This window comes from Chiloscyllium punctatum, chromosome 6, assembly GCF_047496795.1.
Source record: "Chiloscyllium punctatum isolate Juve2018m chromosome 6, sChiPun1.3, whole genome shotgun sequence".
Classification (NCBI taxonomy): Eukaryota; Metazoa; Chordata; class Chondrichthyes; order Orectolobiformes; family Hemiscylliidae; genus Chiloscyllium; species Chiloscyllium punctatum.
The window spans coordinates 47,464,972-47,491,210 of NC_092744.1; the positions used below are offsets into that span (position 1 = coordinate 47,464,972).

The following is a 26,239-nucleotide window of genomic DNA, read 5'->3' on the forward strand; positions in this document are numbered from 1 at the left end:
ATTTTAACAAAACAACAACTCTCACCATGAAGGCTGCCACCTTTACTCATTTGCTTTAGTTCAATTTTGTGTAAATTCATTTGTCAAGATTCACTGCTTTTAAGAAAAATACAAATACAAGGTTTCTATAGAAACCTGCAGAATGAAAACTTTGAACCTGTTTGAGCTTTCATACCCTAGAAGCCCTGGGCAATTGGAATAATCTACATCGAGCTTTCAAAACTAGAAACAAGAGTAGGCCGATTGGCCCTTCGAACCTGCTGTCCCTTTCAATATGATCACGATTGATCCTCTCTCAACACCATATTCCCACTTTCTCTCCATACCCCTTGATGCCTTTATATCTCAATCTATCATAGACTCATACAGTATGCTTATAGGCATCTTTAATGTTGAGTTATCTTTGCTTTATTTTGCATTATGATCCCATTCATTTTCCACCCTTGCTTTTTCAGTCTTTGCTCCTCTGTCATCTTACTCAGGTTCGCACCATACTGCCACTACAGTTTAAATCTTCCCAAACAGCACTACTAAATAGTATTACCCCTAAAGTCCCAGGAATCTGAGTCCCTCCCTTCACTCTTTCTTCAGCCATGTATGCATGAGATATATCCTATTATCTTGACAAGCACATAGGAACTGGTAGTAATTCTGATATTAATACTGTTGAGGTCCTTTCTTAAATTTGTCCTAATTCCCTATGCTTAGCTTGCAGGATCTCATCCATTTTGTTTTACCTGTCATTGGTATTGGTATCAATAGCCACTGGCAGTTCACCTTTTCCAAGCCACTCTTGATCCTGGCACTGAGGAGGCATTGTACCCTGGAATCCCTTTTGCAGTTGCAGAAATTAACTCTTATTAAAGACTCGTCTTGCAGTAAGGATTTACTGAGACCTTGGAGTAAAGGGATTGGGATGTTATGTTGGGGTTGTACTGAATGTTGGTGAGGCGTCTTCTGGAATACTGCGTCCAGTTTTGGTCTCCCTATCGCAGAAAGGATATTAAAATATAAAATAATAAAGGGTTTAGATAAGGTGAATGGTGGGGGATTTCAAGACTACAGAGCATTTTTTTAAAGGTTAGAGGAAAAAAAAATTAAAGATGTGGGCAATTTCTTTTGTTTTACACAGCATGGTTTGTGTATGGAATGAACATCCACAGGAAGTGGTGGATAGGGATACAGTTACAACATTTAAAAGACATTTAAATTAATACCTGAATAAGAAATGTTTGGTGGGATATGAGCCAAGCACAGGCAGGTGGGATTAGTTCAGTTTGGAATTACAGTTGGTATGGATTGGTTGTACCAAAGGGTCTATTTCTGTGCTCTTTGACTCTGTGACTGCCTTATGAAGAAAGGCTAGACATGCTAGGCCTGTATCTGGAGTTTAGAGGAGTGAGAGGTAATTTAGTTGAAACCTGTAAAATCCAGAGGGGACTTGACCAGATGAACACTGAAAGCATATGATCAACCATAAGCTAAAGGAGCAAAATTAATCAAATGGCCGAGGCCTGAATGGACTACGACCATTGTGCTTCTCAGTGCCTTTCGACTGCCTTCTCCCTGTAAGTCATGAAGCCCTTACTAATCAAGAACCTATCTCTATCTTATAAATGATGACTTGGCCTTCACAAGCCTCTGCAGCAGAGTTCTGCTAATTTACCACCCTCTGCCTGAAGAAGCTCCTCCTTTTCAATTCTAAAGGGTTGCTGCTTCACTGAGGCTGGTGTCCTCAGGTCATAGTCCTTCCTATTAGTAGAAACATCTCCATACTTTATCCAGGCCTCTCAGTATTCTGCAAGTTTCAATGATATAGCTACCCCATCCTTCTAAACTCCAAAGTACAGATCCAAAGTCCTCAAATGCTCCTCATGACATGCTGTTCAGCCTTTGCATTCTTATAAACATCCTCTGGACACCCTCCAATGCCAGGACAACCTTCCTTAGCTATGGGGACCCAAAACTGCTCACCCTATTCCAAATGCGGTCTGACCAGATCCTCATTCAGCATCGGCAGTTCATCCCTGCTTTTAGGGGTGCTTTAGCCCTTGAAATGAATGTTAACATTACATTTGCCTTCCTAACTGCCAACTGAACCTCCCATTAACCTTAATAGAATCCTGAATTAAGACTCCCAAGTCCCTTTGTGCTTCAGATTTCTTAAGATTTTCCTCTCAGAAAATAGTCTACACCTCTTCTTCCTACCAAAGTGCATAATCTCACACTTTCCCACTTTGCATTCTGTCACTTCTTTGCACACTCTTGGCCTGCCCAAATCCATCAGCAGCCTTCCCACTTCCTCAGCATAATCTGTCTCTCCACCTATCTTTGTGTTATCCAAAAACTTAATGCCCTCAAGTTCCTTTGCTCCGATTGTTCATCTATAATGTAAGTGATTGTGATACCAACACAGATCCCTGCAGAATTCCACTAGTCACTGGTTACCATCCTGACAAAGACACCCCCCTTAATCCCTACACTCTGCCTTCTGCCAGTCAGCCAATCTTCTATCCATGCCAGCACCTTGCCTTAACACCATGGACTTATTTTATTTCGCGTCCTCCTTAGTGGCACCTTGTCAAAGGCCTTCTGGAAATCCAAGTAGATTACTTTCACTAGGTCTCCTTTGTACATTACCTTGCTCGTTACTTCCTCAAAGAATTCTAACAGATTTGTCAGGTGTGATCTTCCCTTGCTGAGTCAGCACAGTTTCATCCCTATTTTACCATGCACTTCCAAGTATTCTGAAGCCTTATCCTTACTCTTGGACTCTAAAATCTTACCAATGATGGAGGTCAGGCTAACTGCCCTATAGTTTGTTGTTTTCTGCTTCCTTTCCTCCTTTAACACTGATGCTACATTAGCCATTTTCCAGTCTGTCTGACTTCAGGTGATTCCTGAAAGCTCACCACCAATGTTTCTAATATCTCAGCTATCATCTTCACATCTTTCAGCTGTGCCCTGAGTCATGAAGTTCTGATGGTGTTTAGCACTGTGAAAACTGATGAAAGATACCCGTTAACTTTGAGTGTCTTTCTTTGGTCCCTAATGCTACTTCTCCAGCCTAAATTTTCCAGCAGTCCAATGTCCACTGTTGCCTCTCTCTTGACTTTCACATATCTATAATCACTCTTGCCATTTTCTTACGTATTACCACCTAGCTTACCCTCATATTTCATCTTCTCCCACACTTTTTTTTTAAGTTGTCCTCTGCTAGCGTTTACATACATCTTAATCCTTTGGTTTCCAACTAATCTTCACCACATTTTATGCTTTTACTTTTGCTTTTATGCTGTCCCAGCCTTCTCTTTTCAGTCATGGTTGCCTTGTCCTCCTCTTAGTATAATTCTTCTACTTTGGGATGAATTTCTGCTGTGCCTCCCCAACAGAAATTCCTGCCATTGCTGCTCCCTCATATCTTTGTAGTTACCTTTACGCAATTGTAATGGTGTTGCAGCTGATTCCAACTTCTCCCCCTCATACTGCATGGTGAATTCTATCAAATTATGATACTGTCCCCCGGGGTTCCTTCACCATAAACTCCCCCATCACACAGCGTCAAATCCAGAATTGCCTGTTCCCTAGTGGGCTCTATCACAAGCTGCTCCAGAAAAAAAATCACTTCATAGGCATTCCACAAATTTCTTTTCCTGGGATCTGCTACCAACCTGTATGTCCCAGTCCACCTGCTTATTGAAGTCCCCCACGATTACTGTAATTAAAAATGTCATTTAAGAAAGGCACTATCTCCCCTGACTTACTTTCTGCCCGTCATCCTGACTATATTGCTCAGAGGCCTGCACATAACATCCATCAGTGTTTTCTTCCCCCCGTTTGCAGTTTCTCAACTCTCTCCATACAGATTCTATGCCATCTAACTCGACATCACTTCTTGCTATTGATTTAGTTTCATTTCTAAATAATGAGGTGACTGTCCACCTACCTGTCCTTTCGATAGGACGTGTATCATTGGATATTTAGTTTTCAGCCCCAATCCCTTGCAGCTAGTTTGGATGCACACATTTTACATGCCAATTTCAATCTGTGCTACATACTCATTTACCTTGTTTCATGTACTGCATCCATTTAAGTACAACACTCTCAGTCATGTGCTGACTGTCCTGCTTCTTATAACTGACTCCTTATCTGCTGAACCTGAAATTAGACTCCTGATTCTTTCCATACTCTGCCTCATTAATGAGTTTAAAGTTTCCAGAACAAGTAGAGGGGGAGGGCTCAGCAGAGGTTATTGAAGTCCTTGGGATCTCAATTTACCTTACTCGAATACAGCATACATTAAAAGGTACAATGCCTTAATGCTGTCCTGTTATCACATTATTAACAAGGCAACTCCTGCCCCTACACTCCTGTGGTTTCTTGGCACAATATGATATTCACACATTGATTGTTATCATTTAAAAAAAGGAACAAACACCATAATTAACCATCAATCCTACTGCCTCTTTTGCATGGAAAATTTAAAAATGAAAGGTCACTGAACCCACTCCCTTACTATTTAGTTTAAAGCTCTATCTGAACACTAGTTATGTAGTTTCCCCTGAATGGTAGTCCCAGCATGACTTAGGTGGAGCCCATCCCATTGGAATATCTCACTCCTTCCCCAGAACTGATGCCAATGTTCAATTAATTTGAACCAGTTATTCCCACACCAATTTGATTTTTAATCTTGCCATGTGTGCTAATTAGCTTGAGATTAAGGTAGTAATTCAGAGATACTTACTTTTTGGTTCTGCTTTTTAGCCCTGTAGCTGCTCCTATTCCCTCAGCAGAACACTTTCCTCTTTCTACCTATATCTTTGATACCTACATGAACTATAACAATTGGTTCTTTTCCCTCCAACTCCACATTCCTCTGAAGACTAGATGAGATATCCTGAACCCAGGTGCCTTACAGGCAACGCAGCCTTCAGGACTCTATTTGGCCAGTCTTTATTCCCCGACTATACTATCCCCAATTACAATCTCATTTCTCTTTTACCTGCCTTTTGATTGAGTCCTTGTCCTATAGTGTTCTGATCTATTTGCTCATCCTCCCTACAGCCCTGGTTTAGTCCACACTGGGAACAAGAATCTCAAACCCATTAAACAAACTCAAGTGAGAAAGTTTCTTCAGCTCTACCTTCTGGGTCTCTCTACCTGCCTTGCTTGAGTTGCATCTTCTTGCCCCGACGGCTGACCAAATCAGGGTAGTTAATCTAACCAGCACGACTGCGTCCTGAAACATGACATTCAGGTAACTCTTCCCCCTCCTTAATGTGTCAAACTGTTTGAAGCTCAGACTCCAGCTCATCAACTGAGTCAAAATTCCTCAAACAACCAACAGTTGCTCCATATGTGGTCACTGTGAACCACAACTGGGTCCACCAGTTCCTACATCATGCAGATACAACATATTTCCTGGCTTGGCATCTCTTAGTTCTTAATTTTTTAAAACAAAAATCCTACTTTTTCTCCCACTTGTAATCTGAGTATTTCTCTTATTTCCCTTCAATCTGAAAGTTACCCCTATAATAGTGAAATTAGGAATGCTTACCAGCCAATTTTCCTGTGATATCACTTTGTTTTGTGCTGGGCCTTTGACCATGGTCTTCAATTTATCCTGTTATAAAAAAGCCTTATCAACCATGAGCCAAAAGAAAAGGAGGCTAAAGGCACCTCTTCCTCTCTGCACCAAATTCTCCGAACAATATATTCACTCAGGCTGCCTCAAAATCCAGATGTGATCTCTCCTACCTGACGATGCAAGTCATTTCCACAAGTGAGAAAATATAGAACAAGAGGGTCATAGTTTAAAAATAATGAGGCACTAATTTGAAACAAAGATGAAGAAACATTTTCTCTTTGAGGGTTGGGAATATTTGGAATTCCTTTCCTCAAAAGGCGGTGAATGCAGAATCTTTAAATGTTTTTAAAGCAGAGATAGATACATTATCTATAATAATCTTTCATCCACTTGTTAATGCAGGAATGTCAAATGGAGGTTAATATCAGATTCTCCATTCTATTGAAGGGCTGAGTCACCTACTCTTGTTCCTTGTTTGTATGTTTTCTGCCCTAGATGTCTGTAAGCTCTACCCATACAAATTCCACTTCACCAGAACGGACTGCCTTTCTCACTATTGTATTAATGTCTCTGTCAATAGCAATGCTACCCCACTTCCTTTTCCTTTTTGTCTGCACTTCCTAAAAACTGAATGCTGCTGCATATTCAGTTCCCATCCCTGGTCACCCTGCAGCATGTCTCTTTAACCCCAATTGATATCTATTTGTAAGACTAATTCATTCACTTTATTGCAAATGTTCGACACAAAGTCTTAAGTCTCATATCAACTATTCACATTAGTTTGTACTATGGCATGAATTCTTCACCAATCACTCTTATCTTTGATTATCTCTTTTGGGTTTTGTCCTTGTTTTCCTTTCAACTGTCTCCCTGTATTGGTTCCTATCCACCTGCCACTTTAGTTCAAACTTTTCCCAAATGCACTAGCAAAGTCTCCCTCTGACATACAGTTCCGGTCCTTGACCTGGCACCTGGAAGGCAACCTACCATCCCGGAGTCTCATTTGTGGTCTCAAAAACGTCTCTATTCCCCTTACAATTGAATCCTCAATTCCTATAACCTCCCTACATTTATTCTACCCCTCAGGTGCAGCAGAAGCAACTGTGGTGCTACTTTTCTGAGACCATCGCACCATCCACTCCAATAGTATCCAAAACAGAAGATTTGTTTTGCAGGGGAATAGTCACAGAAATCTCCTGCACTGACTGCCTTCCTCTACTCTGCATGGTGGTCACCCACCACATTCCACTTGTTGACTATTTACTGGAGGTGAGACCACATTATTGAATCTGCTGACCACTGTAACCTCTGAATTGTGGATGTTCCACAAGTCAGTCGAGCAACCCCAGCTCCAAAACACAGTTAGCTAACTCTACAATCGAGTCAGAGCTGTATGGCAAGGAAACAGACCCTTCCATCCCACCTGTGCATGCCAACCAGACATCCCAATCTGACCTAACCCCATTTGCCAGTATTTGGCCAATATCCCTCTAAACCCATCTATTCATGTACCCATTCAGCTTTGCAGGTACTTGCAATTGGTAGCAGCACTGTAGTAGCCTAGCAGTGATTATGAACTCCACTGAGTTTTTTTGGACTGGTGACAAATCTACTTTGTTCAGACATTTTTTAAAACTACAAAAAAAAGAGAATATATTACTACCAGTCTTCCCATTTAATTTTCCTCGAGGAGAATTAAGGGCTTTCACTGAAATGTTAAACTAAAGCAAAGCAGCAAATAGATTCTCAGATCATATGCACACACATATACCATGGACAATCTAGTTAAATTGTACTGAACAAACTGATGGAAATAGTCAAATTTGTTTGCAATTTTGTACTGTTTACTTTTAACAGCATGCATGCTTTCCAAGAGCCCTCTGCTGTGAAGTTGTGTTTGTGCAGACTGAACACTTCAGGCATTGCCATTTGCACTTCATAATAAATTAAAGAAAATGCTATTACCAGAATTTAAAATTCATATGTAAAGTATTCTAATCTCAACCTGGGTTAAATTTTTATCTGCAGAGAATGTTTCATTACGTCAGGGATGGGCAGAATCCTTCCATACGAAGCTGTTTTTAGTTGACGCAATTTAACATTCTGTTCCAATCTGCTTTTGATACTGAAGTCCTATTCAAATCTAAGCAAAATAACCCTATCAGTTTAATCTAGGTGATTCCCCTTGATGTTTGAAAATAGTCGTGGTAGTGGTGGTGGGTGGAGAGGGGTAATAAAATTGGGGGATAAAAGTCTAAATAAAGGACAAGCCATTTATGATCGAGATGAAGAGGAACTTATTCAGAGGGTCATGAATCTTTGGAATATTTTACCTCAGAAGACTGTGGAAGCTTAGTTATTAGTATCCATGAATTACTCATTCTCATGTGTGGCACACCAATCTCAGACTTTACACAAATTTGGAGGATTTTCTATAATCTTATGCAATGTTCACCATAAATACACAAATGACACCAAGCCTATCATCTAACATTTTCAGAAAGGCATGACTATCCCATTCTCAGCTTCGCACGCCTTCCAAATAATATTTTCTCCACCAACCCAGCAAGAATAATTTGCAATTATTATGTGTCTGGTTTCCTGGAAGCAGTCCTTCATTTGAAACTCCTTGGAATCGAAACATACCAGAATCTTCGATTACACTTGCGAAGAGGGTTACAACTCCTGCCTCTGATGACAAATTGAGACCAACGTAACTCAAATAATTTATTTGTATATTTAAATTGTACAGTTGCTTAAATATACATGCTGAAAGATCATCAACTTGGCTATTCCTTCACAAATGGATAAATCTAGTAACAGGGAACGGAGACAAGAAATTCGGGAAAACAGTCCAAAGAGTAGAAAATTTCATTTAAGATCAAATCCAGCTATGTACAACATGCGTTCATCAATGTCTGTCTAGCAAGCATCTTCCCATCTCTCTTCCATTTAATACAAATCAATGTGAAACCCTTTAAATGCAAATAATCTTGGTTAATTATTTTGCAAAGGCAGGACATACTGTGTAAATATTTCACACTGCTAAGATGGAAAATTTAAGGTTTAATTTATAAATTAAAAAGGATAGAATTTTCAGAATATTTCATGGAAATTCATGGTATAAAAATCCACTTACATCGTTTCTGTGTGCTTAGGTTGGAGTAACCTCAATGGAAATTACTGGTGCAACTCAGTTTAATCAATGAGTTGTTTGCTGATCAGGACATTTCTCAAAGTAGCTGGTCTATATTTTAGTAACTTTACTTTTAGAAACAAAAGTAGTCTTTTGAATACATTTTAAATATGTGCAGGTAAACCTCAAAAATATTATGGATCCATTCAACAAAAAAATAACAATGACTACTTTACTAAATTTAAATATTTGGAATCAATAACTCACTGTAGTTATTGCCTTAAATTTTATTCTTTAGTCTGTCCAGTAAACTGGTCTGATACCATGCCAATTCTGCAACAAGAAACCAACATTTATGATTCACATTTATGCCAACTGTGATGTATTAAGCAAGTCTAAAGAACTGAACTTTTAAAAGGACATTTCTAAATTATTTAAACTGTCACATCAAAAATATTTTTTCTGTTAATCTATGGGCAATGTTGCAATTTGACTTGTAATCTGAAGTGGCAAAGCTGTACATGTGAAATTTAGACTCCAGTATTATGCTCTTAACCAGCTTTAACTGAACATCATCAAAAGTTTCAATGAAGGGTTCTTAATGAGAATGATATGAGAGTCTGTATGTGGTCTTCATGAAAATAGTTTGCAAATGCACTCAAAGTTGTTTCCAGTACTTGATTAAATTTTCTTTTGATCTCACTTACAAATTATATTAACATATTTACAATATTAGGAAAAGGCATTTGCAGCGTCTTGGGAATCCCTCAAATAATAATATTCTGGTTTCCATGCTGTCAAAACCAACTATACAGGATTTACTTTAATCTTATTGCTTTGCTTCCTTTATGACCTTGCCTTATGTAATAATAACCAGCCATTACGTACAAGATTGATTGTGTGAAGTCCCATTCATACAAACTGTACTTGCTTTAGCTCTGGTCATCTATTTATTGCAGGAAAGAGAAACATGAAACTTTTTATTTTGTACTGATTAATGAAGGCAAATTTTCAAATGTCACAATAATTTATAGTGCGGGAGAGAAATGGTAACTGACAAGAACGTCACATATATCTACTTAATTCATAGGAGGTCCAAGGCTCAAATGTTTTTGTTTGCAGAGAATTGTCTCTGCACAACAATACATCTCACTTCTATCAAGTGTTAATGAGCCACCTTATGAGCTTGAATGATTACTTAAAATTGATTCTGCAGCAGTTAATGTACTTTGGACTGTTCACCAGTCGATATTTTGGATTTTGAAAGTGTGGTTGGTTGACCATGGTCTGTACTCTGCCAGCATGCTACTTCTATGTTCATAATTGTTTGAGCATTGCCTACCTGTGCTTCCAAAACAAACTGTCTATTAAATCTCATCCTGTGATTGGGCAGCACTTGCTGAACAAACCAGAATGTATTAGCAGCTACAGTAATAACCAATTTAAAGTAAACAGTTTAGCTTGCAATGTGGCTCAATTGCATTCATGTGCAGGAACTCACTCAATGCAACAAAAAGCCTATACAGCTTTAGAATTTTACAGGAGCTTGGGAAGCCCATTGCTCTTTCATGGGTTTGCCACCCTTAATCAGAGTCAACTTGCCAACCAATAAGCAATCTTTTCTCCTGCGGAATAATTGTTGCGTCTATTTGAAATTTGGAATTCTTGCAGTTGTCATAACTACAAATATAAAGCTTTGCGAACACTTTTCAGCAACATCTTTTTGCATGTATCAAAATTTTTTTATATTAACCCAGTTTTCTCAAGACTAGTGCTAATTTTGGCAGAAGGGAAAGCTTGCAAAATCATGATAAAACAATTACATGTAAATTTGCATAAGTGAGAATTTAAGGGTTCACATAGGTCAGAATCTTTGTGACTAAAGGTTCCTGTGTTTTGATTAGGTTGTATATCCGCAATGGTAGATGCCTCTACAGCTTACCAACATGTTAACCATGTGTTTAGATAATGAACATGAAATGTACATTTTATCATATGATACTGTGTTAAGTAACAATATTTATTTTATTCCTTTCCTAGGTACACAGCAAATAGTTAATTACCTGTTCTTTTAAATGACCCATATTAAGAAATTAATTTTCAACTGAAACAACTGTCAGATTCACAATCTGATATCAAACAATGCTTATCAATTACACTCCCTGGTATTTATCACAATGGCATTTACATCCTCTGTTAAATGATGATGCTGAATGTTTAAATTTTCTCACTGTATTAAACACATCTATCAAGACATGGATAATCCCAGTCATCAATACCTTATTTTGAAGTAGGTGAATTTAAATGAATAGTGTGCGTCCTAATTTATATCTGGTAAGATTTCTGGAGGATTGAAACAAGAATCCTGGAAAAACATTATTGTACATAGAGGGACTGCAAGTTTGTATTTTCTACACAGCACTGTGACAACATTGGTGACAATCCCCATCAGTGACGTTGTGACTCATTTAGATTTTAAGTTTAGCAAATTTTCATTGGTTGGCTGCAGGTACTGCTTTGTAAATATGTCCAGTTCATTTTCCAGCCACGTTGCTTTGTTTCTGCAAAAAAAAAGTTAAATTAAAAACTCTCTCATTTAGATATGAATTAACTTTATGATACTATCTACTGGCTCCATCTTAAAACAAATAAAAATACAAATTGCCTACAATGTGAAATTACCTAAAATAAACAAGTGCCTTTACTGTAAAAAAAATTGTGCATTACTGGAATACTACTATGCAAAATTAGAGATATTTGACCAAGATTTTAGTAATTTGTCCTAAGAGGTAGCCTTTCAGGTGCATTTTAAACGAGGAAAGAGATGGAAAGAAGAAATTTAGGGAGAGAATTCCAGATCTTAGGGACCTAGAGGTAGAAGACCATGTGCAACACATTGTAATCATAATCTCAACATTTTCATGTATTAGCGATTTTTGAGAAGATTTGTAGCTCAGGTTGATGATAAGATGTTAGCAGACAAGGTCAAGCACCTCTGCCAGACCATCAGATTATGATTAAATTACATTAAATTAAAATTAATATTAATTCACCATCAACATCTAGCTACCCGTGCCTCAAAAATGTGATACTGTGGGTTTGCACATATAAAATCAAGATATTGTGTTTGACTTGTAAGACTGAAAACACCACTTCAGGTATACAGAAATTCCAGAAAATCTCTCTGGATTCTGTGCGTTCAGATTTTTCAGGAATTTATACAACTAGTTTATGTATTGGCCCAGGCCTTAGTGCATAGCCCTTACAAGAACCATGTATGCTTGATAAATGCAATTGAATATTATTTGCAATTTGAGAGATTCAGAGAAAGGGGATTTGTGTATTGTGAACCTTTCAGCAATTCTAATATTAAATGCCTTTGAATTCAGTATGCCAGTCTAAAAATATCATGCTAAGAATCATATTCCTCACTTTTATAAACTAATGGAAAAAGTGTTTCGGGGATTACATCAGGACATTCATGATTCTGAAAAGTCCATAAAGATTACATGACCAGTAATTTGGACAAAGTGTTTTGCAACTCCAAGACAGATTAGGGTTTCATGTTTGCAACTTTCAGAGGCATGAAATGGATGCTTGAGAGGGAGGTTCAAGCACTGCCAACAGGGACTGTTTAACAGCAGTTACCTAACAGATTATTTACTTCCACAAAATAAATGCCCCAAGCTTCTTACGAGGTATTTGAATTATTATAAGTTGAATCAAAAGTATTCTAATGAAAACATTTCATTGCAGGTGATACCTTTTTACTTGAGAATCAGAATACAAATAAATCTTGTCTTGCCACTGGTTTTGATGAAATTCAACACTGACAAAACTCAGACTGTATTTATTATTCATCAGATCACCAACATACATTCTTGTCAGTACTATCAGGCAGTGTCAAAGTTTAAGGAATTGCCTTTGAATACCTCGCAAATTTGAGGGGTTGTTAATGGGTTTTCTTAGGTCCTGTTTCTGGTGTGAACTATCATCTTACTATAATAGAGATTTCAGTAAATGTGCCAAGTTCCAGTGTCATGATATTGCACATGCGTACAATGGCACAGAGACTGTGGCGCTGACAGTGCACATGTGGAGAACAGCACATAAACATTGATAAAAATCACACAACACCAGGTTATAGTCCAACAGGTTTAATTGGAAGCACACTAGCTTTTGGAGCGACGCTCCTTCATTAGGTGGTTGTGGAGGGCTCGATCGTAACACAGAATCTATAGCAAAAATTTGCAAAAATCTCCAAATCGTAAACATTGATGCACTGCAGAATGGCAAGAAGACCGGCGCAGAACAGCACAGAAATTTCAGATCGCACGTCAGCGTATGTGCAGAATGAAGCACACAACAGATGCCTGCTGGAATCGCACTATTGCCAACAGAGATAAGCTTTCTCCAAAATAGTGTTCCCTAATTCTTCAGTGACGTTATAGCCAAATCACACTGCCAAAATGCATGTTATCCCAGAACTACCTGTATTTAGACTGTGTCCGTGTGTTGCATTAGCATTTCTTCTCAAGCACAGTAGTTAGTTAACTCTTTGTTAATTTAAGAAAGCCTGATTGAATTGGATCTTTTTAAAACATGAATTCATTTGTGTCTGGGAGAATGATAGCCACAAGAGATGGGATATTTTTAAAATTAATCTTGTTGCAACCAACCAAAGGGAGTCAGTTCATCAGTCCACATCAGGAAGCTTAACAGTTTGGGACATGCCATCTCAAACTGAAATGAATTGGGAAACGTTGCCCTGGGTCAGACCCTAACACAGATTGTTTCCTTCTGTTGAACCATTTCTGGTGGCAATCAATAGACAATACAGGAGAGTACGACAGCAGAATGCACACCTAAAAACAAGATGTCAACCTTGCAAAGCTGCAACACAGGGCTACTTGTATGCCAAACCACGAAAGCGGCAGACAAGGGAAGGAGCTAAGCAATCCCGTAACCAATATAAACTTCTGCAATCCTATCATATCCCACTGTAAATTGATATGACAAAGGCTTTAAGCCCTGCCAATATTCTGGTAATAGTACGGTAGACATGTGCTCGAGAACTAGTCACAATCCTAACTAAACTATTCCAGTACAGCACAGATACTATACAGTAGAAACTTGATTATCCGAACGAGATGGGTGGGCAGTATTTTGTTCGGATAATCGATTATTTGGAAAATCGATTAGATGCCTTTCCTCTGGGGCTCGGAATTTTAAAGTCTGCTCTCCATTCAGGAGATTACCAGCAGCACACAGCGCGAGCCCCCGCCTGCCCCGCACAACCCACTGCACCCTCAGGTCCAACACCGCTCCCGCCCACCCACCAACCTGGTCCAACACCACCCCCCCGTCCCCCAACACTGTCCAACCCCGCTGCCTGCCCCCTAACCTGGTCCAACTCCCACAAAGTGCGGGAGCCCCCACCTCCAACACAGTACCCCCTCCCCACTCTCCGGGGCAGCCAGAGTGTACAATGATAGGACTGCTGCTACTGCAGCTGCCTTTGTGGGATAAGTCTCCAAATAGCGCACGGACACAGCCACAGCGACACAAGTTTTTACTGCAAATTTATGACAGGTTCCGCATTTGCCCTACACAAGACAATGTTGGAGAGATTATTCCTGGGAAGCGGGGAGAAAAGAGGTTAGAGTACACCCCTCCAAGTAGGCAGCTCACCACCATCTTCTCAAGGTCAACAAAGAACAACAAATGCTGGCCTCACCAACAATATCCATATCCAGGAATAAATAAAAGAAAACTGATTTTCAATGTGTTTCTCAGACATTTACCCAACAACAATCACTGAAGAAGTGCAGATACTTCACTGGACATTCATCCATTATTCTTCCTAAATTTCTAGATATTAAAAGAAATCTCAGATTGATTAAATTTAAAGAAAAAATATATTTACAATACAAAAGAACTGTTAATGAAATGTACATTTATATAATGACATAGAACCTTATCCCAATTTTGGTTATGGAAGAAGAAAGAAAAGCAGCAAGTGTAGGGGAGAAGATATTATTTGCAATATAGTTCAGGCACATGCAGCAGATGACAAATGCGGCAACAGTCATTACATTTTCATGTGCGTGTGAACTATGGGATTTTCACCACAAAGCATGTTAAGCTAGCGTTTGTCACATATGCTTGCACTTTCATATTAATTAGGATCAACCAATTGTTAACTGTGATTTATTACAGGCTTTAGTAGGCTAATCCTGTATTTTCTGGATCAGATAAGCTTTTAAGCAAAGCAGAAAGGTTATAATAATTTATGCTGAAAATTGGATAAAATTAGAGATAATGGGATAAACTTGCTTGAGTTGAAACTTGTTTCACAATAAAATCAGTTCAGAAATTAAGTAGTACAAGACAAGTATGAAAAATACTTTACCTCAGCAGCTTTGATCGGTTTTGCGTAGATTCTAAGAGTTCAATCTTTTTGTTAAGGCTGGATATTGCTTCTTCTAAGTTTTTCTCAGTAACATCTACCTGCTGGCATAGTCGAGCAAAGGTACTGGACAGCTCCCTTCAGGAAAAGGCAAAGGAGAAAAGGTCAAGTGTTATGATCCCAGCTGATGCTAACAAGTCAGATTCCAGAGTGAAACCTAGCTTGGGAAGGACAGAAGTTTAATTTTCCTTTTGTTTACTGTGGAGATCAGTCTCTGGCAGATTCTTGTGGAAATGTTCAATGTCCTTTGAACAAAATAAAACAATTTATTATACATAATATGAAGATGAACCATATTATGCTAGACAAGAAAAACTAGAAGGATTCATTTCTTTTATCCCAACAATATACTTACATACATTCAAATGTTGGCGAAGATTTGAATGAACATGTAGGCCACACCAGATAAGGATGTCAGATTTCTTCCCCTTAAGGAATTAGCATAGCTGATGGGTTTGCATAGTTACCATTTTCAATTCCAGATTCTATTAATTCAATGTAAACTCCACCCAGTCGCCATGGTGATATTTGAACTAATGTCCCTAGCATTCCAGCCTGTGACCTCTGGATTACTCAGCCAGTCAGAACATCAATGCATCCCTGTTTCTCCTTTAGTTTGGCATGTCTAATACATCATATCACTAAAATTCCAGTTATTATTTTGTAGGTCCCCAAGAAATCTCAAATTACTTGTTAGGTGCCAGTACAGAAACAGAAGGGTAGCCTCATGAAGCTGTTGTTAATGTGCCTTAGCAACCAGTGAAGAGCTGCAGTGATGATGGCCAAGAAACAGAAACTTTATTCTCTTTTGCTACACAGCTTAAGAGAGGACTCTAGTACGAGGCCTCTGGTTTGCGAGAGGCTATTTATTTGCATTGCAACACCACAGAGAGCACTTCCAGCACATGTGCAGCTGCAGTGTCAACATGTGAATGTATAAAGTGAGAGATATTTTTAAATGCAACTCTGCTTTGTTATTGAATTATGCATTGTTTGGTCAGTTTGTCCCTTTACAATTAAGGCAGGCCTTATTTTGGATGGACCTTTATTTATGATGTAGAGTTTTACTTCAGGAAAAGCTTACAAATTATGAATTAAAGCAATACTGTTTCTCTTGTAGTCAATACAAGATGCCTGAGTGACAGGTAGATATATTTAACCTCAGCAATTCATTCACAACTTAAAAGCATAAGATATTCTTAAAATGTTCAAGGGAAAAAAAAATCAGGAATGCCTGTCCTGAAATCACAAACCTGGGATTATGAGTCTCATTATCTATCAAGTGAACTCAGCTGTGAACAAACTGAAAAAGACAAACATCACATCTTGACTGTATCACTATGTTTTGGTTTTTTTTGGACAGAGTACATTTGTAAATAAATCAGGTCACTTGGAATTTCTCAGCAATCTTGAAGTCCCACATAACATGAATTTGGGGTGGCCCCTATTTAGCTTGTCATTATTTTACTATATTTCCTTTTACTTACTGAAACAAATTCAAGCGGTCCAAGGTAAATCATGAAAGAACATCAAATAACTAAGCATGAAAATCTGAGAACTAAGAAAAAAGCTGCTTTAAGAGGCATACTTAATCCATTTAGCAAATCGTACATTCACTGAAGTCAAGATGAAATAGAGCATTAATTTACAAACAAAATTAAAAATAACATCTACCCATTATTAGTTTAGGGGATAATTAGAATTTGCCTCAAGACCACATCTTCAAAAAAAAGTGTTCCCTATGTTTTTAATCTGAAATTATAACACAAAACCCAGTATTTACTGAAACATTTAGATTTTGAAAATGACTCAAGTCATACAAAGCTAATTAGACAGGTACAGACCAGCTGTCCATTGAGCCTGTTGTAGTTTTGTTTTCATACATGATCACCAACACTTTAAAGCACCAGCAGCTAAGTAATCTTTTGGCAAATTCCAGCCTGAAAGCAATGTAAGGCAAAAGCAAAAGATACTTACTGATTTACTTGATGGCTACAATTTGCACTTGTAAAACTAACAACCATCTGTAATTTCTCTGTAGCATAGTCCACAAACTGATGCTTGAAAGCTCTCTCCTTTGCTTTTGTTGTCCATGTTAAACGCTCATACATGTACAATATACTGTACAGACTTAGAGCAATAGCTATAAGCCTCCAACCCACAGCTCTGAAAATCTATAGCGAGAACCATGAGAAAACATTAATTTAAAATAACAGTATTAAATAAAAACTACTGTAAATCTGGTAAGGTGCTCCTGCACCCAGAAATGAGGGACTGACTTGAATTTTGTCTGCTACATAGAGTAAAAGTTTGGGGTAAACCCTGTGCATTGTCTTTCTCATAACTTTTCATTAAATATTTCTGATTTTTGAAGTAGTCTCATCAAGGGCAACAACTATTAGCAACATCTTTCTGCACTGTTACAGTATAAATGGATAAATTGAGATATAACTGTTAACTCGATTGTTGCTACCAAATGTTCCAAAATGTAAACAGACAGAGATTGTGTTCGTCACAAATAAATACTAATTGAGAGAAAAAGCGTCAGGCCCATCTTGAGCTGAAACTTTTTTTTCTAGTCCTAATCTTGTTATATCTCCTGTAGGAGTTCTGTAAGAGCAAATTGTATCAATGGCAAAATGAAGCCAAAATGACTATTCCCACATCTTTGGAATGCAACTTCAAACATCCTGTGGCTTTGTTGGTAAATACAAATGCTCAAGGTACCAGCTCCCAATTTTCTTGAAGTTAATAAGGATGTGATGGGCAATTTTATGAAGAAAGGTTAAACAAGAGGGACCTATACTTATTAGACTTTAGCAGAAAGAGAAGTGCTCTTATTGAAGTTCACAAAAGCTTCTAAGGGGCTTGCTCGTTACATGCTGAGAGTATTGTGATACTGTAAACTTCAGAATTTTAATAGCTGTTCATTGATCACAAGAATCAGCAATAACTCTTTATGGAATAAGCTGTTAAGGGACAAGGACAAACTGTTATACAGGAATTGAAAGCAATTATATGTGCTTGGGAAAAGGAGGAGTCAAAGCTACGTAAAGCTACAACTGTTTTAAGATTCTGTTGGTTGGAATTTTGGTAAATTCCATCATTAATCAGGTAACAGCCAAGTAGAGTTGTTAGACTTAACTTGCTTACTTGAGGGGTCTTATTTTTGGTTGTGCTATGCAATAAAGTTTAAATGTCTTTTTCAGGATTCGATTGTGAGATTTCTTAATAAGTAGTCAGATCAAAAGGTACCTTGTGGGGGGAAGTCGAGGACTGGGAACACAGTTTGAAAATGAGGAGTCTCCCATTTAAGCCAAGAACGAGGAGAAACTTCTCTAAGAGGGTTGCTGGTCTTTTGAATTCTCTTCTACAGAAAGCAGTGACTATATTCAAGGCTGAGTTAGATCAACAAGGCACTCACGAGTTATTGGAGAGTGGACGTGAGGCGTTTGATTAGATTACTTACAGTGTGGAAACAGGCCCTTCGGCCCAACAAGTCCACACCAACCCGCCGAAGCGCACCCACCCAGACCCATTCCCCTATATTTACCCTTGCACCTAACACTACAGGCAATTTAGCATGGTCAATTCACCTAACCCGCACATTTTTGGACTATGGGAGGAAACCGGAGCACCCGGAGGAAACCCACACAAACACAGGTAGAATGTGCAAACTCTACACAGTCAGTCGCCTGAGGTCTCTGGCGCTATGAGGCAGCAGTGCTAACCACTGTGCTACCCACATGTAGTCAGTTAAGGGGAGTTATGGCTACAATCAGATCGGCTATGCTGCAGCAGTTTGGAGAAGTTGAATTGCCTACTTCTGCTAATATTTCTGATAATTTTATAAAGAAGCAATCAAATTGCAAAGTTAAGATATACAAAACAGAGCTTGTGCAAATCATTTGGAATAATTACTAGTGCAGATACTGTAGAATGATACAGCACAAAAGGAAGCCAATAGGCCATCGCACCGGTGTCCATAATAAAAGACTGTTCTAATCTGTGATATTAGCTCAATTCTAGGAATATTCAAGAAACTGCTTACCACTCCTCCAATAATGACAACGCCCACTGAAGTCCTAGATGTCAGAGAAGCTAATCCAGTGACTAGAGAGAGCATGAGTTCTTCCTGTGCCATGTTTTCTTGAGCAAGTGCAGGTGCATTCGTCACTGGTGGTGTTGTAGATAAAGGCCGAGGGATCTATAGTACAAGATTGCACACGATGTAAATTTGCATTGTACATTATGTGTAAAAATGAGTAAATACAGGAGTGTTGTAAACTATTTAGCTCCAAATGAAACATTCTGAACAGGAGATGAAGTGTTAGTGTTAGCACTATCAGCATTACAGGATGAATCTCTGAAAGTTGGCCTTACAAGATTGTTAAGGAGGTTAGGAAAGAGACTTAACTAGTAGATAATCTAGATCTACACCCACTACCCCCATTCCAAACTATAGCATAAATGCTGTCCTCCATACTTCACTTCGGCTCTGAAGAAGAGTCATTTAGACTCAAAACATTAGCTTGCTCTCTCTCCATGGATGCTGTCTGACCCGCTGTGATCTACAACATTTGTTGTTTCCAGTAGAATTTTGTTTTGTTCACTCTCAAGTATCTGATCAGTAAATTAACAAACTTTTTTGTTTCAGCCAATCACATTTGATTTCCTACAGCTGCATTATTCCTTCTGCTGGGACATCTTTGAGAAATGACAAGTTACTAGACGTGCATTAAATACAACACTTACAATTTGTTGGATAAGTGTTGTCTTGATTTCAGCTGTTTAGTTACATTTAGAACTGAAATACAAAGACCTAAATCAACAGGATTGTAAATTACTAATGGCCAATTAGTTGTGCAAAGATGCAAAGTTGAATATGTTTGCTTGAATTATAGTTGGTTCACAGCCAAGAGAAGAAGAAAAAAAAACGACATACAGAGGAAAATGGAAATAAAACTAAATATACTGATCATGTATCCTCCAAAACTATTTTCTATGGCTTCTGAATGCAACAGTGTATTCATTAGGATGTCCTCTGAAAATAACTTATTTGAAATTTTGAAAGTGACTCCTGTCACTTTTACAAAATTAAACCTTTGAATCACCAGCTGAAAAGTTATCAAAGAGTATTACATTCATAACATAAACCACAGTTCAGTGTACCTGAAAAGTTGGGTCACTAAGTCCCAGTAGAGCTCGACGGGCGGCCTTGGGTCCTAGGAAACGATTGACCAGTGAAGTCCAACCAAGGGAAAAATGGAATTCAACATTTTCTTGGAAATCTGCACATATTTTGTCACAATTCAGGTCATAGCTGAGGTCAAATTTATGGTATGGGAGCAGTGCATTGACTTGATTCTGAACATTTAGTGGAAGCAAAGGCTTGAGGTTCCCTGGAAAAGATATAAAATCTGATCAAGTTCTGTGCCTAAATTCAGTAATAATTTTAAACAGAAATAGCTTCTCAGTATGAGGTGCACTAGGCGTGTTAATGTTGTCCCTCTTTGATCTATAAACTATCAATTTTGTTTGTACTATAGCATTAAAAATTTAAAAATAACTATTTTTAGGTTTGATGTTTGTGCTTCCAAAAAAGTTAAAAAAACATTTTCCATAATTCTGAACAGGAGAGATTATCAAGACAATTTTAGTCGACCCAGATTGCTCAGCTTCTTTCCGCTATGTTTCAGAACATCAACTGTATGTTTACATTTCCTCAAATTCTTATAATCTGTCAAGTTACTTTTCAACCCTCAAGCTCAATCAGCATGTACATCAGCACTGTATTCCCCGATTTAACAAAACCTAAAGAACTGCATATGCTGGAAGTCAGAAACAAAAACAAAATTGTATCGAAAAGCTCAGCAGGTCTAACAGCCTCTGTGGAGAGAAATCGGAGTTAATGTTTGGGTCAGAACAAATGTATGCCCTGATACTAATTTCAATTTAGGCATGCTTTCTCTGGTCCTTCCACCCAGGAACCAAAGAAAGACCACATTCTTTTAACACACTTCATATTTTCAGATTTGTCTTTCTCTTCTTCCATTGGAGAAGAGAAAAAATTAAGACACCAGTAAATACAATTTTACACTAAAGTAAATTTGCGATATACTTTCACACACACAAATCAAGTTTGTTATGGAATACTCTTCACTTGCTTGGATGGCTGTTCCAACATCACTCAAGAAGCTCAACACCATTCAGGACAAAGCAGTCTACTTGGCTAGCCCTTCATCTATTAGCCTAAATATTCAATAGCATAACATAGTTAGAGTGAATAATATCTACAGGATACACTTAGCATCAGAGGTCTGGATGGAGTAGAATTTGTACAAAGCGTCCAGGAGAGTTTTCTAGAGCAGTATGTCAATAGTCTGATGAGGCAAGGGGCCATTTTGGACCTGGTGCTGGGGAATGAGCCAGGACAAGTGGTAGAAGTTGCGGTGGGGGATTTTTTTGGGAACAGCGACCACAATTCTGTTAGTTTTAGAATACTCATGGATAAAGAAGAGAGTGGTCCTAAGGGAAGAGTACTAAACTGGGCCAAGGCCAATTATATCACTGGAAAATGTGGATTGGACACAGCTATTTGAAGAGAAGTCCACATTTGAGATATGGGAGGCTTTCAAAGATAGGTTAACGGTAGTGCAGGATAGGCATGTCCCGTTGAAGGCGAAGGACAGGAAGGGCAAGATTCATGAACCGTGGATGACAGGAAAAATTGTGCGACTAGCCAAGAGGAAAAGGGAAGTGTACATAAGGTTTAGGCAGCTAAGAACAGAATGAGCCCTGGAGGAATATCGGAAGAGTAGGACAAGTCTTAAACAAGGAATCAAGCGGGCTAAAAGGGGTCGTGAGATAGCTTTAGCGAGCAGAATTAAGGAAAATCCCAAAGCATTTCATTCTTATATAAGAAGCAAGCGGGTAACTAGAGAAAGGATTGGTCCACTAAAAGATAATGAAGGAAGGCTGTGTGCCGAACCTGAGACAATGGGTGAGATTCTGAATGATTACTTTGCATCAGTGTTCACTGAGAAGAGGAACGTGATTAATGTTGAGATTAGAGAGAGAAGTTTGATTAGTTTGGATCACTTTGACATAAGTAGGGAAGATGGGTACGTGTATGGATTGAGCTGCCAGAGGATGTGGTGGAGGCTGGTACAATTGCAACATTTAAGGGGCATTTGGATGGGTATATGAATAGGAAGGGTTTGGAGGGATATGGGCCGGGTGCTGGCAGGCGGGACTAGGTTGGGTTGGGATATGTGTTTGGCATGGACGGGTTGGACCGAAGCGTCTGTTTCCATGCTGTACATCTCTATGACTATGTGTTGGGTATGCTAGAGGTTATTAAGGTGGACAAATTCCCAGGACTGGATGGGATCTATCCCAGGTTGCTGATGGAGGCGAGAGAGGAAATAGCTGGGACCCTGACAGATATCTTTGTGGCATCCTTAAATACAGGTGCTGGAGGACTGGAAGGTAGCTCATGTTGTTCCCCTGTCCAAGAAGGGTAGTAGGGATATTCCAGGTAACTACAGACCAGTGAGCCTGACGTCAGAGGTGGGGAAGTTGCTGGAGAGGGTACTGAGCAATGGGATCTATTCATATTTAGAAAAGAATGAGCTTATCAGCGATAGGCAACATGGTTTTGTGCGGGGGAGATTGTGCCTTACCAACTTAATAGAGCTCTTTGAGGGAGTGACCAAGTTGTTAGATGAAGGAAGGGCTGTTGATGTCATACACATGGACTTTAGTAAGGCGTTTGATAAGGCTCCCCATTGTAGACTAATGGAGAAAGTGAAGTCACATGGTGTGCAGGGTGTTCTAGCTAGGTGGATAAAGAACTGGTTGAGCAACAGGAGACAGAGTAGTAATTGAAGGGAGTTTCTCGAAATGCAAGGTAACTAGTGGTGTTCTACAGGGGTCAGTATTGAGGCCACTGTAGTTTGTAATATACATAAATGATCTAGAAGAGGGCACTGTTGGTATGATCAGCAAGTTTGCAGATGACACAAAGATTGGTGGAGTAGCAGAAAGCATAAGAGACTGTCAGAGAATACAGGAGGATATAGACAGCCTGGAGAGTTGGACGGAAAAGTGGCAGATGGCTTTCAATCCAGACAAATATGAGGTGATGCATTTAGGCAAGTCCAACTCTTGAGCGAATTATACAATGAATGGAAGAGACTTGGGAAAAGTTGATGGGCAGAGAGATCTGGGAGTGCAGGTCCATTGTATCCTGAAGGTTGCTGCATAGGTTGATAGAGTGGTCAAGAAGGCATATAGAATGCTTGCCTTCATTGGACAGGATTTTGAGTATAGGAGCTGGCAAGTCACGTTAAAATTGTACAAGACATTGGTTTGGCTGCATTTAGAATACTATGTACAGTTCTGGTTGCCACATTACCAAAAGGATGTGGACACTTTCGAGAGGGTACAGAGAAGGTTTACGAGGGTGTTGCCTGGTATGGAAGGTGCTAGCTATGAAGAGAGGTTGAGTAGGTTAGGTTTATTTTCACTGGGAAAAAAAAAGGACATTGAGGGGGAACCTGAGTGAGGTTTACAAAATCATGAAGGGTATAGACAGGGTGGATAGAGACAAGCTTTTTCCCAGGATGAAGGATTCAATAACGAGGTGTCATGCGTTCAATGTGAGAGATGGAAAGTTTCAGGGGGATACACGCGGCAAGTACTTCACACAGAGGGTGGTGGGCGTTTGGAATGCGTTGCCAGCAGAGGTGGTAGAGGCAGGCATTGTAGATTCATTTAAGATGTGTCTGGACAGATGCATGAGTAGGTGGGGAGCAGAGGGATACAGATGCTTAGGAATTGACCGACAGGTTTAGACAGTACATTTGGATCGGCTCAGGCTTGGAGGGCCGAAGGGCCTGTTCCTGGGCTGTAAATTTTCTTTGTTCTCTTGTACTTTGGCAGCATCTCTGACTCTCAGAACCATAATGTAAAATCAAAGATTTTCTGGTTCTACATATTTTTATGTAACAATTATCGACGGTACCAAAATAGGAGATAGAGCAAATACAGGAACAAATCAAATCAGACCTAGGTTGGATTGAATCATTATGTAACATCTAACAGATGGCTGATATTATCCAATGTGAAGCATAATAATAAGGGAACAAGGTAGGGAGCATGTAATGTGTGTTGTGGTCCTGTTCGCTGAGCTGGGAATGTGTGTTGCAGACGTTTCGTCCCCTGTCTAGGTGACATCCTCAGTGCTTGGGAGCCTCCTGTGAAGCACTTCTGTGATGTTTCCTCTGGCATTTATAGTGATTTGTATCTGCCACTTCCGGTTGTCAGTTCCAGCTGTCCGCTGCAGTGGCCGGTATATTGGGTCCAGGTCGATGTGCTTATTGATTGAATCTGTGGATGGGTGCCATGCCTCTAGGAATTCCCTGGCTGTTCTCTGTTTGGCTTGGTCCTATAATAATAGTGTTGTCCCAGTCGAACTCATGTTGCTTGTCATCTGAGTGTGTGGCTACTAAGGAAAGCTGGTCATGTTGTTTCATGGCTAGTTGGTGTTCATGGATGCGGATCGTTAGCTGTCTTCCTGTTTGTCCTATGTCGTGTTTTGTGCAGTCCTTGCATGGGATTTTGTACACTACATTGGTTTTGCTCATGTTGGGTATCGGGTCCTTCGTCCTGGTGAGTTGTTGTCTGAGAGTGGCTGTTGGCTTGTGTGCTGTTATGAGTCCTAGTGGTTGCAGTAGTCTGGCTGTCAGTTCAGAAATATTTTTGATGTATGGTAACGTGGCTAGTCCTTTGGGTTGTGGCATGTCCTCATTCCGTTGTCTTTCCCTTAGGCATCTGTTCATGAAACTGCGGGGGTATCCGTTTTTGGCAAATACATTGTGCAAGTGTTCTTCTTCCTCTTTTTGCAGTTCTGGTGTATTGCAGTGTGTTGTGGCCCTTTTGAACAGTGTCTTGATGCAACTTCTTGTGTGTGTGTCGGGGTGGTTGCTTTCGTAGTTTAGGACTTGATCTATGTGTGTGGCTTTCCTGTATACCTTTGTGGTGAATTCTCCGTTTGGTGTTCTCTGTACCATCACGTCTAGGAATGGGAGTTGGTTGTCCTTTTCTTCCTCTCTAGTGAATCGGATTCCTGTGAGTGTGGCGTTGATGATCCAGTGTGTGTTCTCTATTTCTGTGTTTTTAATGATTACAAAGGTATCATCTACATATCTGACCCAGAGTTGTACATATCTGACACCTGGACGAAGGACCCAATACCCAACATGAGCAAAACCAATGTAGTGTACAAAATCCCATGCAAGGACTGCACAAAACACTACACAGGACAAACAGGAAGACAGCTAACCATCCACATCCATGAACACCAACTCGCCATGAAATGACATGACCAGCTATCTTTAGTAGGCACACACAGATGACAAGCAACATGAGCTCGACTGGGACAACACTACTATTATAGGACCAAGCCAAACAGAGAACAGTCAGGGAATTCCTAGAGGCATGGCACTCATCCACAGATTCAATCAATAAGCACATCGACCTGGACCCAATATACCGGCCACTGCAGCGGACAGCTGGAACTGACAACCGGAAGCGGCAGATACAAATCACTATAAATGCCGGAGGAAACATCACAGAAGCGCTTCACAGGAGGCTCCCAAGCACTGAGACAGGGGATGAAACGTCTACGACACAAATTCCCAGCTTGGCGAACAGAACCACAACAACGAGCACCCGAGCTACAAATCTTCTCCCAAAGTCTGAGCATGTAATGTATGTTAACTAGGAAAGAGAACCAAGGGTTACAAGGGCTGTTGTGCAAAATGTAGTGCCCCTACCCGAGTCGGGAGGCCTGGGTACTCTGAACAGGCTGATTAGAAAATATTTTTAAAAGGCTACAGTTGAGCAACACTGATCCTTAGAGGCAATCCAAGAAGGTCTTTTTTGGTACAAATATAATTAAACAAAGTGATATTGTTGCTACAATATTCAAACCACTTTAGGAGACCAGACAGTAATCAGGAGGAGGATCATCAGAGAAAGG

At 39.5% G+C, this 26,239-nt stretch overlaps 1 protein-coding gene across 3 annotated transcripts in view; it reads right to left on the reverse strand.

Moving 5' to 3' along the window:
* Positions 1-8,301: 8,301 nt before the first annotated feature.
* LOC140478935 (mitofusin-1-like) overlaps positions 8,302-26,239 on the reverse strand; it is a 73,781-nt gene continuing 55,843 nt past the window's right edge. For all 3 annotated transcript variants that reach the window (XM_072572578.1, XM_072572579.1, XM_072572580.1), the window contains exons 14-18: positions 20,365-20,594; positions 19,244-19,399; positions 17,170-17,366; positions 15,136-15,270; positions 8,302-11,284 (exon numbers count right to left, since the gene is read on the reverse strand). In XM_072572578.1, coding sequence (XP_072428679.1) covers positions 11,188-11,284; positions 15,136-15,270; positions 17,170-17,366; positions 19,244-19,399; positions 20,365-20,594 — 815 coding nt within the window. In that variant the 3' untranslated portion in view covers positions 8,302-11,187. The remainder of the gene's footprint in view (positions 11,285-15,135; positions 15,271-17,169; positions 17,367-19,243; positions 19,400-20,364; positions 20,595-26,239) is intronic.